Below are 18,513 nucleotides of genomic sequence, written 5' to 3' on the forward strand. Positions count from 1 at the left end.
TGTGCCATTACAAAATCAATGGATATATATATAGTTGTCTTTGGATGATTATCACTAATCCTGGCACCGATTTTCATGGAACAATATCAAAATTACATTTCTTCAAATGCTTCTAAACATGTGACAATTTCAACTCTGACTCTGTCCCTATGTAAACCAAAACCTCAAGACCCAAAATCCAATCAGCTCAATGTTGGACATACTTTACACTGAAAGTCTGTTACAACCTCACTATGTTATCATACATCCACAGACCTTTGATCAGATACCAAAAAGTATTGCTTTGGACACTAATATGTAAGTGGCAGGTAAAGTGTGAGCACAGCATCTACTACAACACATGCCTGGAGCTCCAGTGAGAGACAAGTAGCAATGAAAGGTAAAGAAAACAAAATGATACATTCATTTAAAAAAAAAAAAAATATATATATATATATATATATATATGTACATTTCAGAGATGCTTTCAAAAATGACAGGTTGTGTCTATTTGTCCATGATATACCTTTTCTCAATGTTACTATGTCTTTTATTATTACTAATAATACTACTATTTCTACTGCCACCAACTTGTTGGCAATTTATCTCCCGTTTCATCCCCAAGAAAAATTTAACTGGAGAAATATGCGATGGCAGACCCAGGACTCCACGACTACACAACCAGACAATGTTCACTGACATGATGGATGGGTTCCATGACAATCGCTCTATGACGATTGCTCCCGTGAAATATCTGCATGCTAGTAATGCCAAACATAAAGCCTACCAACAAACATAACCTTAACCCTAATCCTAATCCTCACATAATACTAAACCTTTAACCCTACCACAACCCTAACCCAATAAGTCCTTGGATAAACTATGACAGGAGCAATTGTCGAAGGAGTATTAAAATGTTGTGTCACCGATGGATGATTTAACAAATTTCATTAAGCAAAAAATCACTACTCATGTGATGATAAAATCAGTAATCTCCAACTCACAAGCTCTATCTCTCTCTATTTCACTGTCAATTTGTCTGTCTGTCTGTCTCTCCCTCTCTCTCAAAATGCAAGTGTAAAGATAAATCTATAAAATGAGACTGAAGAAAAAACCTTGTACATGTACATCATTGAAAAAAAAAATGAAGTGAAAAAGAGACCCCCTCCAAAAAAAAAAAAAAATAAATAAATAAAATAAAATAAAATCCAGCATTAATGTTGTGCCAAGCATGTATTCAAGCAACCTGACTTAGCATAATTTGATAATTTTTCAAAGACTTAGTAAGGCTTAACATGTAATGATGATACCTGAACAAACTCAAACAGCTAGGCAGGCAAGCCCTACTCAAGGAGAGGCCGTGTCCCCAGCTGGTCTGGTTTTCAGCCACAAAATTTCATATTTCATCTGTTAACACTTTGGGATCTAATTGGTATTAATGGTTCATATCAATAGAGTAACAGATCCTAAAATAGGCAAATAAGCAGTAACAGTGCTCCATAAAATCTCTCCAGCAAGTATTCTTTTCAGCCACAACATTTAATCTTTTGTCTGTTAAACTTTTAGGATCTAATTGGTACATGTATTAATGGTTCATATCAATAGACTAACAAGTCCTCCACTAAGCAATAACAGTGTTCCATAAATCCCCTCCAGCAGGTCTTCTTTCCAGCCACAAAATTTAAAATATTGTCTGCTAAAATGTTGGAATGTACTTGGTATGAATGGTTTATATCAATATGCTAACAGGTCCTCCAATAAGTAATTATATTGCTCCATGAATTTTTGTTTTGCTTTCTCTCTAAGTGCTCCTGCAATAACCCAGTTATCAAAAGACTTGAGTTTTTGTTTGTTTGTTTTAATTTTTGTTTTGTTCTTCCCTTGTAACCTGTATAGTCATGGTTCTAAACCCTAGGATTTGATATATATATAAATCAGAAGTAGAAGTTCCCCGCCACAGCTACAGGACACAGTCTTCACCTATCACGCAGTCCTCTGCCGATGCTTTGGGAAAAGGATAAAATGAGACGGCCACTACTTCTGGCAAGCCCGGACCTTGAGGTGGGAAGTGACTCAAGAGCAACTCATGCAACCAGTCACAATCTGTTCCCCCGGCTTCTTGTCAGGTCTATACCAATAAACGAGCTGTGTTGATGGTTCCTTGAGGGAGAGATCTGCCATGTTCACATTCATTGCACCCTATCTCCTCTCCATCAGCCCTTTGAAACAAACTTTTAATACGAGATTCCACAAAGAGAGTCAATTACGGTGGGGGGGGGGGGGTTGAAGAGGGTATCATCATCATTGCCATCATTGCCATCATCATCATCATCATCATTGCCATCATTATCATCATCAATCATCATCATCACTGTCATCGTCATGATCATCACCATCATCATCATCATCATCAATCATCATCATCACCACCACCATCATCATCATCACCATCATCATCATCATCAATAATCATCATCACTGTCATCACCATCATCACCATCATCACCATCATCGCCATCATCATCATCACTATCATCAATCATCATCACCACTATCATCATCAATAATCATCACCATCATCGCCATCATCGCCATCAATGCCATCATCGCCATCATCACCATCAACACCATCACCACCATCACCACCATCAGCATCAACATCATCATCATCAATCATCCTCGTCATCATCATCGCTATCACCACCACCATCATCATCATTACACTAACCATTAAAACACACTCAAAAATGCCATTCAGGCATATCAGGGCAATTACCCCCAAGCTAAATACTTGTTAGTGATAAGGTTAGAGTAAAGTTAGGGTTAGGGTTAGGGTTTGGGTTAGGGTTTGGATTAGGTTTAGGATTAGGGTTAGGGTCAGGGGAAGGGTCTGGGGTAATTCTCCATATCGCATATAGCAAAATATCATCCCAGAATGCATTGCGCAATCAACATCCTGGCTTTTATGCAGTCAGCTTAAAGGTGCATGGTCCCGGTGTTTTAGTCAAATGCGTACGTGGGCGCACGGCGCAAGTTTCCTATAGAGACCTATGCTATCGACTTCTCTTGGGCGCTTACGCTTTGGCCCACTTTCCCGAGTCCGAAGAAGTCCGATCCACTGTGTCAGTGGTCCGATCACAGTTCGGCTCATGATTCGGCTCAGGGCGATGACAGCTTTAGCAAATTTCTTTTGTGATGTCATAATAAGAAGCACATATGCACGCACCCTGGCATTACTACAGACTGCGTGATGCGCAGAGAAGACAACGAAGGCAACGTTACTTAGCAACACCTACGCGCTTTACTCTTGATGACAGCTCAATTTCAGCAATCTTCGTATCAATGCTAACGGTGATCGGCAGTAGCATCAACAGCACCATCTACACAACCGGGACTATGCCCCTTTAACTTCCGGTTATCGCAAACGCGTTACGTACGCAATTCACTGCACCGCAATGCACTGCACGCCAACGCACAGTTTCACTTGCATCGGTAGCGTCTGCTCATCATCGGTCACGCAAATTTTACCTTTTCAGCGAGTGTCTTTCTAAAAGCTATTAATCATGGATGATTGCGAAAAATTCAAGTACTATTGCTCCCTACACCTGCCCCGCTGCCCCCGGCGAACTAGAGGCCCATATATTGCACTGCTGCTAGTGCTGAGTACACAGTTACAACTGCTGCACTGAATGTGCCGTGTTCATCTATTCTTTAGATCAGTTATGAGGCCGACATTACTGAAACTATACCCCTTAACAGAATTCAGAGATGTTGAAATCCCTAATCTGAATGTTTTCACTTCATATTTTACTATTTTGACTTAGATAAAATAGTTGAAAATTGACCCATGTGTACGATCTTTTCATCGCACGCGACGATCTCTATTACAGTCCCACATATACAGATTTGTGTAAGTTCTCCACACAAGAAGCCTATGGCAAAATTGTACATGATGAATAAGTGTGTGGGACACTAGCCGCGCCGCTGCACGCAGCGTGCATGCATGCATAATAGCGCGCGGAGCGATAGCTGCAACCGGAAGTGGGGTTGACTGCAAATCGCTCCAAAATACGCCGATTAAATTAGTGCGCCGCCAACGTTGGTTCTTTTACAGCTATATGCGATATGGAGAATTGCCCAGGGGGTAATTGACCTAGACCCCCATTCAGGTAGTATTATTCCCATTCATTTTAGTTTAATTTTCTTTTTCTATTCTTTTGACAACTGTTCTCTTAGTCTCATCTCGAATGTGATCAGAATTGTGCCAAAAACAACAACATAATGACTATCTGTGTAATTCATAGATATTGAATTTCTTCTTTAACACTCCACCTCAAAATGATCTGCTAGCTTTTTCTGGTCAAGGACAAGGGATTTCTTAGGCAGATGATATAGCTTTCACTCTACACCCAAGGTTTACAAAATGAATACGACTCACTTGTTAGCTGGGGATTTGTGTGTCACAAACATACAAATGAATGTATTATCAAGACTATGCTCTTCCCTGAAAAGATTTTTGAGAATTTCATCAGTGATAATATGGAGGGTCAAAAAGTCACTTCAGTAACTGCTAGGCACTGAAAGAGAGGGTGCAAATTATCACTTTTTCACTCATGTGTGCCTAGCTGTGAATTAGTCAGAACTTACACGTAGTCAAAATGTTGACATTTGGTTAATAACAATGGAGAAACCCGAGACAAAGGAGTGATATGTGATACTTGTTTCTTTCACTTTGTTGCGCGAAGACAACAGAGGCTCTACGTGAATAAAGAGCATGCAATAGGGCACAAACGAGATCCCTAGTACGTAAACCAGATGACGTCCATAAAACAGACTCTATGCAGGAACACAGCATGACAGAGCACAACATCATATTAGCCAAAAATCAATCATGATAGCAAGTCAAACCATTCTCTTTCCACCCCCTTTTTTTTTCAAAATATGCATGCTTACAAGTTCTTTCTATCATCAATTGTTCTTGTTGTGTGTGTATTGCCTGTCTGAGTATGACTCTGTGTGTGTATGTGTGTACATGTACACTTGTATATAAACAGCTATGCATGTGAAGATTAATGCCTGTGCACACCATGTGCTTTCTTGGGTATACATATCTGAGCATGTCCTACATTTTGTACCTCCTTCTTCCACCTTACCCATCCCCCTCCCCCATCAAACACATATCCTTGTCTCAAGCCCAGCGTATTTGAGGTGAATCATGCAGTGAATCACATGTTACCCAGGCAAGCCAGGAGAGCCCCCAACAGAGGGAGGAATCTGTTGCCTAGCAACAGCCTATGTTCGAGTGACCCTCATTCGGCCTGGTAAGATCTTATGACGTATACACCTACGTAGTAGGGTTAAAACTTTGTGTATTTGCCATTGTTTTAAATGTATCCCTGAATTATGGCTGGTTCAATATAAACAAATATGAAATAAAAAAAGAAAGCCTTGACATTTACACCAGGAGGTCTCATTTTCACACCACTGAGGGTTAGTTATGATTCAGTTTGCCATCACAAGCCTCTTAAAAATGTAAAAATACAATCAGATACACTGCTTTAATGTTTCATGAGCCCAGGTACTGTAAAACATGATATATTCGCGGCACGAAATTTTCGCGAATTGGAGCCGACGGCCTTTTTCGTGGCAAGAAATTTTCGCGAATTGCCTCTTGCGTTCAATGCATATAGTGTAGATAAGAAATTTCGCGTGCATTTTAATTTCGCGTATCATGGCACTTGCGAAATTCGCGAAATTAAAATGCACGCGAACATTTCTCGTTTTACAGTACTTAGCTTAATTTGCCTTTTTTTTCCATCAGCATTGAGTAATTCACCCAAACATGACCTGGTTGTAGATTTGTTGTTGTAGTAATGTGCCTCAGTCAAACATGAACAACATAGTGACACAATAGGGGTTTATAGACAGATTACATGTAGATAATCTCCATGCAATAGCAACTAGTTTCTAGACATCTTTGACAATCAGCTAAGAAAATATTTTAGCAACTATGCAAGTCAGGAACAAAGCTCAGTCAACATTAATTGTACGGTTTGAAATCATAACCTTTTGGTTTTAATACCTGATGCCACAAAAATCTATCCTGAATGATCAGTCTACACAGACTAGTTCGTTTTTGTTTTGATTTTGCACAAATTCTGTTTAGTTTATGTATGGACTGCATTTCTGTTTGTGAGTCTTCCTGCTGGCCAAAAAAGAAAAAGAAAAAGAGGTGCTGTTTGTAAACATAAATGTGCTATATTTCACTCAACAACTGTGTGCCTCATATTGAGGCATCAAAATGAATAGGAATATGAACAGGACTAGGACTACTGTAGCTACACAACATCCCTCATCCATTGCAAAGATTTTTTATGTACAAATGAAAAATCTCAGAACTAAGCGAGAATTTACTGGACTACTTCTGTCACACAGTGAGTAGAGGGCACTAATCTGAGATAATTTACTCTCTCTAAGAAACAAAAACAAAAACAAACAAACAAGTGAAAATGTTAATTCTTGAAGGAGTGAATAACTAAACAGAGGGAGTTTAGAGTGAAATTGGAGTGAATTTGGAGTGAAAATTTTTATTGTCACAAAATTCTGGAGTGACTCCAAAATAAGTGATAAACCATAATTTCACTCCAAATTCACTACAATTCACTCTAAATTCACTTTTTTCTGAAATTCATTCCTTCATGAGTGAATGCTGTCACTTTTTTTTTTAAAGAGAGTATTGGAAGAAAGCCTTCACCCCGCTCTGCTAGGTGATGCATTTGCTTGACCCAAATTCTGTTACAAGCTACTGTGACAAATGGGGGCAATCCGCAAGACCAAGTTTTTGTGGAAATTTGAAATATAATGGGACAGGAACTAGAGGGACTTGTCACCTAGAAGAAATTGGATGTTGTTTGTGAGGGGTTTGAAAAGCTGGGGGATACCACTGCAAAGATCATGTAGGAAGAGAAAACCTAGGACTCAGCCAACAAAAACAGTCAAACGCCTTGGCCCGCTGATAGTCATCTAGCCAACACACACAATGTTGAGTGACAAGCAGCGGTGAACGAATGCTATCAAAAGTCCGCAAAGAGGATGGATATTGTAGCATATTGTGTGCAGATACAGTGCGCATGAAAATCTTGCGAAACAGCTGGGGAAAACCAACTGTCATTCACATGGAAATTCATCTGATCAGACACAAAGGACTAAAGCACAAGTATAGATTGATGTAAATCATTTGGCAGATGGGGGAAAAAAATGGACAGACAGATAAATAGATATATGCATAAATGTTGACAAAGAGGGGGTGGGGATGACAAAATGAAAACAAAAACAAAAAAAAAAAACCCATCTCTTCAGGTACAACTCACCCCCCCCCCCCCCATTAAAAAAAAAATACCGTACATCACAAAAGCAACAGAAAGTTGACATAGAAGATGTTTAAGTTAATGTCAAATTCTGAGTGAGGAGAGTCTCAAATGGAAAATAATATACTTAACAATAAGTCACCAAGATTGAATGTTCTTAAACAGCAAACATAAATGACTAAAACTGAAACATAAATATAATTATAAGTACACTACTTTTGAGGAAAAGGGTATTGGAAGTTGCAGGATTGTGCGAAGCAGAAGAGAGATTGGAAACTTCACGGCAACCTCTGCAAACAAATTTTCGGATCTACTTTGTTTTTGTTTGTTCATATAATTTCCATTTTAGAATATGGCTGGATAGCCCATATATGCAGCTACACTAGCTGCTCTTCCAAGGGGTCCACAGTTGGATGCAAGGCCGGACCACTACACTGGGTTAAACACCCTGCTCTTTGCAATGAATAAATGAAGCGGGATCTTTTACGTACATGAGTTGTGACTCTCTCACACACACTATTTGTGATTACATTAAAGATGCAAAGCTACTCTAAATTGATAATTTATTTATGCATGGTTATCTACTCTTTAAAGGTTTTATGGACACTTTCTCATAGTCCATGTGTGAGGAAAACAGATAGTAACAACATACCAGAAATGGACAGAATGAGCCTATCGATGCTATCATAAAGCATGATTATACTGAATTCTACATATTTAAATTCAAAATCTAGACAGAGAAAAGGATAAGTTTTGAGAAAAAAATGACACAAATCAGATGTGTAAATCTAATTCCTGATACAGAGACAACACAATTCACACAAATTACTTCTAAAGGCAGTGAAGGGGTGGGGAGAAGACAGTAGAAATCTAATGAAGATGAGAACATTGAGAATGATGACAATTCCTGTTCAGTTTTCAAATTTAGTGTCATCACATCAAAGTGTGATATAAACATAGTTCATGTAAATCTGTGCTTCTTCAGTGTCATGTTTGTTTGTTTCTCTCTTTTGTGCTGATTTATTGTGTACATATACAAATATGTCTCAATTTGGCCTGTGCCCAGTTGAATAAAAGTTGAGATCAAACATAAGTCAGAAAATCAAACATAAGTTTCTGAATACTCAATTCTGATTGGCTGATAACCTGACTTATATTTGATTGCAACTTTTTATGTAACAGGGCCTCGCTATTTGTTTAGAAAGAAAACTGATATGCCCATCAGCTGTTTGCTCTGCAATTAGGGAAAAACTGTCAATTTTAAGGAGAGGAAAACATTACTGTTTATATACTTTCTCTTCATATCAGAATAGCAAATTGAGAACAAATTTGATCTGATTTGAATTTGTTTTCTTTGTGTAAATTGCAAACAATGTAACCTAAACTCATACATACTGTAGTTTGATTCACTGTTTAATTAAAAAAAAAGTTTTAAAAAATCAGGCAAAATCTACACAGCATGAATAAATGCATTTATATTTGTGTCCTAATCTTGAAAGAGGAACTGAGCAATTACGTCATTCATGGTTGATTTTTGTCTGATAAAAAAAGAGAGAAATGCACGAGACTGCGATTATAAGACAAAAAGCTCTTTAACAAATACACTTTGTACCTAAAGATGAACGTTTGTTGAATACTGTCAATCAAACTCTGAAAGAGTTAAAAGAAAGATTTCTCTCGCAGACAGCAAAAGTGCAAGCAACGTCCTTGACATTACCTCCTGGCTAAGATGAAACAATTTAAGTGAAATTCTGTACCAGTGTACATTTAGACCTGTCCCGGAAAGAGCTAACTTCAATTCTTGTGGTTCCTAGTGACTGAGAACATAAGATCTCTCCCCCCCCAAAAAAAAAAAAAACAAAAAAAAAACAATGACCAACAGCAATGGGAGCACCCTACAAGCTTTGAAAAATTTCATGAGGAGGACCTGAGCAGATGGCGGATATCACTGTAGCAGGTAACAGACAGGAGGACACCAAGTCATTTGTGTGTTTTTTGTGTTTGTATTTCATTTGTTCCAATAAATTATTGTAATTAATTTTCCTATGTCAGTATGGTGACAATGTATAGTTTCATGTTGGTTATGTAACAGTGCATGAGTATCATTTCTGACAGACTTTAGAGCTTTATATGAAGCCACTATCTCATTATCATTGTTATTGATATTATTATTATTATTATCATTATTATTATTGTTATTATTATTATTATTATTATTATTATTATTATCATTATTATTATTATTACTATTATTATTATCATTATTTGTTGTTGTTGTATTGATTCATAAGTTTGAGATTACTAAAATCTCTGTTTATTGTAATTCATTAGTGAGTTCTAGCTATGTGTACATTGCAAATACTTGAGCTCAGTTGTTTCAAGGCTTATTAAAAAAAATGCTTTAATTGGACTTCTGTTCTGTAACACAGTATAATATAACCTCATTGTTGATTCCCTTGTTAGTTTTAAGCTACAAGCTTGCTCTTAACTATTTTGAGGCATACTTTGATAAGATATATTCATAGTTCTTGTCATATTTCTTCACGATATCAAAATCAACAGGCCACACCAAGGGCTATGAACTATCAGAGTCTGCACAAAAATGGTTGCCATGTACATGTGAATGCATGCAGCTTGCATAGCTTCTCAAAGACAGCTCAATGGCGCAGTGCAGCACAGAAATATGTATAAAGAGAAGGAACTTGTTGCATTCTCCCGTCATTTTGGAAGGATGTTATGTCAGCCTTCTGACAAAGTATTCCAACTTTTGTCATCATCAACAGTTGGTGGCGTACTTTTCACCCCGTGTGCCTTCTAAATATACATTCCTCTTTAGTGCAACTGTTGACTGCAGGAAATACCACACTCTAATTAGCCGACAGGTGCCTATCTTGTCTCTTTTTCTTAATTTTTCTTTCTTAATTTGTCTTTTCCTATGTCTCCTTCTGGCTATCAAGGTGAAAAGTCAGTAAATCTGGAACACTTTCCCCGTAACACTTCGGAGGCAAATGAAATGTTTATTCATGCTAGTCTTTAACTACCCACGAGCCTGTTTCATGAAGAGTTGCTATTGATCTTATGCCCAATTTTTAGAACGTAACGCGGTGAATCAAGCGTAAGTTCAATAGTGAGGATAAGTACTGTTTCATAAAAACACGTGTTTGATTTCCAAGAAAAATCAAGTGTAACTTGCAGTGGATTGAGCGTCACTTGTGATCAAGTGCAAAGCTGTTCATGAAACGCAATTTGCGATTGATTTCAACTAACGCGCAATCTTTATGAAATAGGCCCATGTTTGGTGATTGGTAAAAACAAGTCACCTCGACTATGGCCAAACCTCACCACGAACACGCAGACAATATGATGTTTGCAAACTTTACCTGCCGACAAGGTACGTTGCGATCAGCGAGTTGCCGAAACGTTGCATGCCAAAGTAGTTGATGAAGCCGGAGTCCCTCAGAGCAGACATGGCGGTGTCTATCTGCTCTTGGCTTGCCTTCACCATTCTGATATGGAAAGGAGTTGACACAATACAGTACAAAATAAAACAATGAGATAAATATGTTTTGTATGAAAGAACAGCCATGTTCCCGCATGGACAAATCTAAATCAGTTGCAAGCACCATTCTATACCATGCTTTCTATGTATACTTTGCCATTATATCAAGCATTTAAAGGACAAGTTCACCTTCATAAACATAAGGATTGAGAAAATGCAACAATATTAGTAGAACACATCAGTGAAGTTTGAGGAAAATTGGACAATCGATGCAAAAGTTATGAATTTTTTAAATTTTTGTGTTGGAACCGCTGGATGAGGAGACTACTACAGCTTGTGAGTCATATGCGTACAACAGTATAAAGAAAATATAAAAGAAAATTCAACATACTTTCACTTTTTTCGCATGATAAAAGAGCAATTGACTTGCCTCTTTCTAAAGGCAGGGGGAATAATATTACCCATAACATTTATCGGTAACGAGTCAGGGGAATGTGTACTTTTTTCAAAAGATGGAATTTTGTGAAATTCTCTTTATATTTTCCTTATATTGTTGTATGCATGTGACATCTAAGTTATTCATACACTGCAGTAGTCTTCTCATCCAGCGGGTACTGCACAAAAACTTCAAAAATTCATAACTTTTGAACGGATTGTCTGATTTTCCTCAAACTTTCAATGATGTGTTCTACTAATATTGCTACATTCTCTCAATCCTTATGTTTACGAAGGTGAACTTGTCCTTTAAAACCCAGCGCCAATCATGAAATAATACACACATATCTATACAGTGAGATGAATTTCAAACACGATTTGTAATCAAATTGGAGCACTGAAAACACACAAACAAAAACATTCTCAAGTGTTACGTATGCCACATTTGCATAACCTTGAAGAATAAAGCCTCAAATTCTATGTTAACCATCAAAATATGCACTAGAAACCCTGTATACATGTTGTTGTTGTTTTCAAACTTAGACCTATACAATGGCCCAATGATGCTTCCATTCAAAACTAAATATCTTGTAAGATATCGAGATATATTGTCATTCATGATAAACAGTAGCAGTGTGACCTCTTGGTTAATCTTGTGTGAGATCATTACTGCAGCTTTACATAGTACACCATGTATCTCAAGGTGCACATTTCAAATGACACCACCACAGTACAACAAAGTGCTCCACAGCACACAACATATAGGAGTCGGGGGGGGGGGGGGGGCAATGTACACAGCCAGCCTAGAAAATATGGAATGGCAGAAATCTGGCTGTTATCAGATGACATCTAACATGAAATACAAAGAATTGTCATCAATGGGTAGGAAACACTTCTAGACTATTCCTTTCTACAGGTTCTTTTGATTCTCACATTTGGTTACTGGGGGATGAACATGGCACTCGTGGCACACAAATCAGTTAGGAATCGAGGCTCTGATATATATGATGCAGACTATGAATAACCCAGGGCCACTTCTGTTAAAGACATTTTCTGGCACACAATAGTTACGTTCAGACGGCAGGCCCTAACCTCGAGGTTAGGAAACCTCGAGGTTTAGCTCTTGCCCCCTAACTACGACGTGTGTCCACACGACGAATCGTAACCTCGAGGTTACGAAACTTCGAGGTTAAGCTTCTGCCCCCCGTAACTACGAATGGGTCCCACTCGATGTTAAAACCACAAAACCGGAAGTTTAAGCCCACACTGCTAACAAGGCGTCTATTTATTCCTTAGTCCAACCCTGTCGGACTCGCTTACAGGTACTCTTTTTCTCTGTCATGATATGCAGAGATAGCACTGCACTGATGACTTTATGCCTTTATGAAGATATTCGTCGAAAACATTTCTTTTTTAGCGTCGGAGAAGAATATAGAATACAGTAGCGAGTTCGACGTGTTCAGTTTCAGAGATCAAGCGCATGAGAAGAAAAGATGATGTTGTTGTGTCGTGCGTCATAGGTTTTTCACGTGTAGTGTATTTGTGGTGTACGTTTGGGAGGTTGACCCGGAAGCAGAGGGAAATTGTGGGGGGCTGGAGTTTACGGCGAGGTCACTCTTAACTTCGAGTTCGTTGTTTTTTGTGTCCACACGGTGCTTAACTACGAGTGGGGACCCCCCGCGGCTCGTGGTTAGAGCGCTAACCATAAGATTTCTCGTGGCTCGAAACATCGAGCAAACCTCGAGGTTTGCTAACTACGAGTGCGTCTTCACGGTCCCTAACTACAAGCTCTAACCTCGAAGTTTCCTAACTTCGAGGTTAAGGGCTCCCGTCTGAACGTAACTAATGAAAAAGCGAAAGAAAAGAAAAATGTTGGGGGGAACTAGGAGCAAGACTTGTCAAGTCTAAACTCCTGATTGAAGTCGACAGCTAGGAAGGAACTCGCTGCCAGTGAGACTTCCTGTCTTACTCTCAACTAGAGAGGGCTCCCTTTGCAACCCCTCCCCCCTGTATCATATTAACCCATCCCCCATCCATTTTATCCCTCTTGCATTAGGCAGTTTCTGACAAGCCACTTTGAATTCAACAAATTTTGTCTCTAAGACAGAATAGTGTGCTTTGGAGCACACTATTCACAACAATCGAAAGAAGATGCCACAAAAGCAGTTTATAGCGTGGTTGACTTTATACCTTCAAACAAACTTGCCGTCTTGCAGGTATCTCAACCTACATAGATCTGTCCACTATTTATGTCATTTTAACAGTATACCTCAAAATTAAATTACATGTTTAATAGACATTAGAAAGGACATGCTCATCATGGAACCCACTCCTCCCCCCCCCCCTTTCTCTCATTTAAACAATCTCTATGATGAGACTGTGAAAAACTCCCTTTAAAATCCTTAGGAGACTATCACCAATATGATACACAGTGAAATAAAGACAGATGAACAGAGATACATTGGAGAGGAAATGATACAATTGTATGTGTTGTATATTTATGTTTATACATAATTGAATAGATAGATAAATGGATGGATGGACAGATAAATAGATAGAGAATGATTTCTAAACCTTCTTGTGAGAAGATGATTCATGAATAGTAATAATATATTACTGCCTTCACACTCTTCAACTTTGTTACAATTCTTAAAGTCATTGTTAACCCGCTGAGGACAGACTGATTTTGCTACAACACACATTTCCCATAAACACTTGCCCAAGTATACTTGGTACTCTTCCTCAACGGGTACATTAATCTTAGTTTTTAATTGCTTGTTTGATTGTCCAAAATTTCACTGATGTATACAATTAATATTTCTGCATTCACTAATTGCACATATGAGGTAAATCCCATTTTAAGACCTATAAAACACAATGGATAGAAAACTAAAAAAGTTGAACTTTACTCTTCAATGGCTTGTTTGGTCTTCCCCAAACTTCACTGATGTGTTCCACTGTTTATATTGTACATTCACTACATTGTAAATCTGTATACAACGTGTATGTATGGGGTAAATTTCCCGTCAAGACTTCTAAAAACACATCAGGAAACAAACCTGAAAAACAAAGTTTGTTTTACACTTCATGCTTGGAAGCAAAACATAATATCCTCCTCTGTGTTGTTTATTTTTTTTCTCTATCATCTAGTCCTACCCAGTGAATCAGAGGCTAAAACAACAGAACTGATCATAAATAAGCCTGCTTATCTACCCCTGGCATAGGGATCTGAACTTTCTCACAAACATTCACTCCAGCATCCAACTCTGGGTTAAGAAGTCTGCATAAACCAAGGCTTGGGAGGATTTAAGCCCACAAAGTCCAGGAAGGTGTGATTAATTCAACATCATAGACACCTCTCCATGGAAGTCTGACGTATTACAAGTTGGGTTAAGGTAGCGGAAGCTGAAGGTATCTTTTTTTTTTTCTTTTTGTAAGAAAAGAAAATACCAAATGTGTTTTCCTTTTGCAAGTACATGTAGGATCATACAAGGCCTAGTCACTCACACATCACAGATACCGAGACACCAAAATGGCACTCAAAAGACTTGAAAATCTTCTCAATCAATCAAATCTAGATATGTCCCACTTTCTTTCTACAATCTCGTTCTTTCCTATTCCAAACTGCTCTTTCATTGATTGGTTAAACATGATACAAATTTCTAAGCGATTTCTGTCATTTCACTCTCATAATCTATTTCATAGTTATTTTGATACTTGTACAAATAATTGTAATCTTGTTGATGATGGTAGTTACAACGATGATGAGGATGATGATGATGATGATGATAATAATGATAATAATAATAATAATAATAATAATAATAATAATAATAATAATAATAATAATAATAATAATAATAATAATGATAATAATAATAATAAACAATGCTGTAAAAAATTATTGCTACAAGTACTATTATTCCCACTGACCTAAAATTCAGAAAACAAAAACAATGCAGTTACTTCACTTTACACTTCAAATTTCAACACTTTGAAACAGTCATATCACAGAAGACAAAAAACAATATAAAATAATGCAAAACAAGCAATTTCTAACTCAAAAGCTGTCACTACAAATAAATAAAGTAAATGAATACATGAATAAAATAGATGGGTAAATATAAATGAATGATTTCGTGAATAACTGGACAAAAAATGAATGAATGAATGAATACATAAACAGATAAACAAAATAAAAATACGGAAAGAAATAAATAGACAGCATAAATATGCTTTACAGCAAATGACATGATTAAGCTGATTTTTTTTCTTCTTTTTTTTCTAAGCAATATCCATGTTTTCATTGGAATGTCTTGAAACTTGGCTTAATCTTCAGTGTCATCTTGGCATGGGGTATTAAACTAGAAAATATGACTTATCAAATCAAGGTCGACTTAATCAGAGAAATTATACAAAATTACTTGAATAGAAAGAAACTATGAGTCATGCTACCTGACAACAGGTGGTATGATTACACCAATGTCAAGTTCAGGACACTCTGGAAATCCCAACTGCCTCAAAATAACAATGAAATGTTTGACAAGTGGTCTGGCAATTTGTACTGATGACAGGTCTGACTTGCAGAGATTTTTTTTACCTGTGTGACAATCCACACTGATGATTAAAGGGATACGATATAGTTTAGGTTGAGATGGAGATCCAGCTTTTCAATTTTTGCAAGATGATTAGAAACCAATCATAAAACATTAAGGAGAATACAATTCTCGGAGGAATTCAAAGTTTATTAGATAAAATATGTTTGGAAAAGGCTGAGATATCCAAAAACAAAGCAAAATAAAGTGATCCTAGTAAAAGGTTGGTCCCAGCTTTCATTAGGATTGCTTTGTTTTGGATATCTCAGCCAATCAAAAATCATTTTCATCAAATAAACTTTGTCATAGCATTGTATGTTCTTTGATATTTCAGAAAAGGTTCCTCACTATCTCAGAAAAAAAATCAGAAGCTTGAAGCCCCATCTCAACCAAAATTATATCACCCCTTTAAGGAAAAAAAAAAGGAGGATAGGTTCATCTTGTGATAGTTCCCACAACTGTCTAATATGCAACCAAAATTTATGACTTCCTGAAGGAAAGCTAGCTGCTTTTTTTTTTTTGGTAGTCTCTAACCCTCTCCAAAGGCAGAATGAATATGATAAAGCAGTCTTACACTTGATTCATCAAAAGTTTTTGTTTTTTGTTTCTTGATGGAACAGGAATGTTCTTGCACATGACAGTGAGTAGTGGGGGGGGGGGGAGGGGAGGGGAGGGAGACATATTGCTGATGAAATTACTTTGTTGCGGTAAATGTTGCATGAGAAGATTTGAATCAGCAAAGGGGATAATTTTAGACTGACTAGTTACAAAGCTAGTGATGCAACTGAAGGAGAGGCTACAAGGGTAAAAGAGGTAAACATTTAAAACTCCTCTAAAGAAAGGTGTATTTAAAGGTACACAGACCTAAGACTCAAGAGGGCGCTGTTGAATGGTATGATGCAGCGCCATATATAAAGAGAGTCTGGCCAACTCGTAAATTGGACGCCATGCCGTTGCCCAGCGTATTACGCGGTCTAGGGTTAGCATGTACGCTCAGATGTAATAATGAAAACCTAACAAATCAGGGGTAGTGAACAATGGGCACTGCGTATGAGCGCACTTTAGTAACGACATGGCTCCGCAAAGATCACGGGACCACTTTTGACCAATCACAGGCTTCAAAACTCATAAGCCGAAAACCGAGTTGGCCAGACTCTCATTATATACGGCACTGCATAGCATGATGATGGCAGCCATCTTCACTATGAAAATTGACGACGCATAGCAACTTAACAAAGTAATCACATATTTGCATGCAAGTTTCAACAGCTGGTTAGCAAGCAAACATTGTCTTTGGAGGATCTGTATGTACAGTAGGCGAAACAAGCCAGGAACAATGACCGAAGCAAGATACAATGAACTGAGACCGAAATTTTTTTATCCACTTTTTACATATTCACTGGACCAATCAGTTTTACCTGAATGTTCTCGGAGCATGGCAAACACACAAACATGGGTCCAAGCAACCGCGCCCTCTTGAATCCCCGGTTTGTTTCCCATTAACACTGGCAATTCAACTGACATCTAGTTTGCACACAATTTCAATGGATGATGGGTCTGTGAGAGTGAACAGTGGGCCCACACCTACAATGTATGACATGGATTGCCTGCAAATACTGTTATGTGTAATGCACAAGATTTACTTGTCTAATACAGACTAGCTGCATGCAGGCAAACTTATCTGATCATATTGCTCCTGTCCAGTTCTTATGTTACCTTTGAATGGGCTCTGTACAACTGCCTGAATGTTAGTAGTAGTAGTAGTAGTAGTAGTAGTAGTAGTAGTAGTAGTAGTAGTAGTAGTAGGAGTAGTAGTAGTAGTACTACTACTACTACTACTACTACTACTCTTACTGCTGCTGATAATTTGCTTAGTTGGTTTTTCATTTCATGTATTAATTTGACTTAAACTTGACTTTTAATACAAATGCATTTTTTATGGTGGCAGTTGTTCATTAAACTTTGTTTTTCTTGCTGTCTCCATATTCTATTTCGTTTGTGTTGTCAGTTTGAATCCATGCATCTGTACCTACAGTGTATGTTTGAATGGTCTTATCGGATTGAATAAAATGAATGCATTACAAAAAGTCTACACGCGAACGGTGGCAAACAGATAATGAGCTATGATGTAGATCCGTCATTTGCATGCCACCAATCACAGTGCGTTGAGTGTTAAAGAATAATACATATTCATGATGCAATCACGCGCCGCAAATGCTACGTATTCTGAAATCTAAATAGTAATAAAGACGCGCGCACCTATTGTCACATCACGAATTTGCATACGCACTACATCACGATCATGCGTTGACCCGATGCGACCTCGTAAGGCCAATGACATTTAGCCAATCAGCGTAGCGTATTCAAGTGAGAAGTACGCAATTGCTGGCGATGGCGAAGTTTCACGAAATTCCTCTAAACTCAGTATGAATACACGTGAGTATTTGCTGCAAGCTACTAGGCAGGTGCATTGTACAAATACAGCAGGTATGGCAGTAAAATAACCCTCCCAAAATGGCTTTCAGGCTCACAGTTGGCACACTGCGCCGTCAATGTGAAATTGCATGTTGTCGTAGAGCTGATTGCGTTTGAGTGAGAAATGACACCTAATTTTCAACTCGAAAGGTACCGATGTAAA

At 37.9% G+C, this 18,513-nt stretch overlaps 1 protein-coding gene across 1 annotated transcript in view; it reads right to left on the bottom strand.

Annotated features, from left to right (window-relative positions):
- Positions 1–18,513, bottom strand: part of LOC139710450 (pseudouridylate synthase 7 homolog) — a 140,492-nt gene that overhangs the window by 13,937 nt on the left and 108,042 nt on the right. Inside the window, exon 9 of the mRNA XM_071622367.1 lies at positions 10,727–10,852. Coding sequence (XP_071478468.1) covers positions 10,727–10,852 — 126 coding nt within the window. The remainder of the gene's footprint in view (positions 1–10,726; positions 10,853–18,513) is intronic.

The sequence above is a fragment of the Diadema antillarum genome, unplaced genomic scaffold, assembly GCF_040938485.1.
Source record: "Diadema antillarum isolate AM-2024a unplaced genomic scaffold, OU_Dant_1.0 seq00001533_RagTag, whole genome shotgun sequence".
In the NCBI taxonomy this organism is placed as follows: Eukaryota; Metazoa; Echinodermata; class Echinoidea; order Diadematoida; family Diadematidae; genus Diadema; species Diadema antillarum.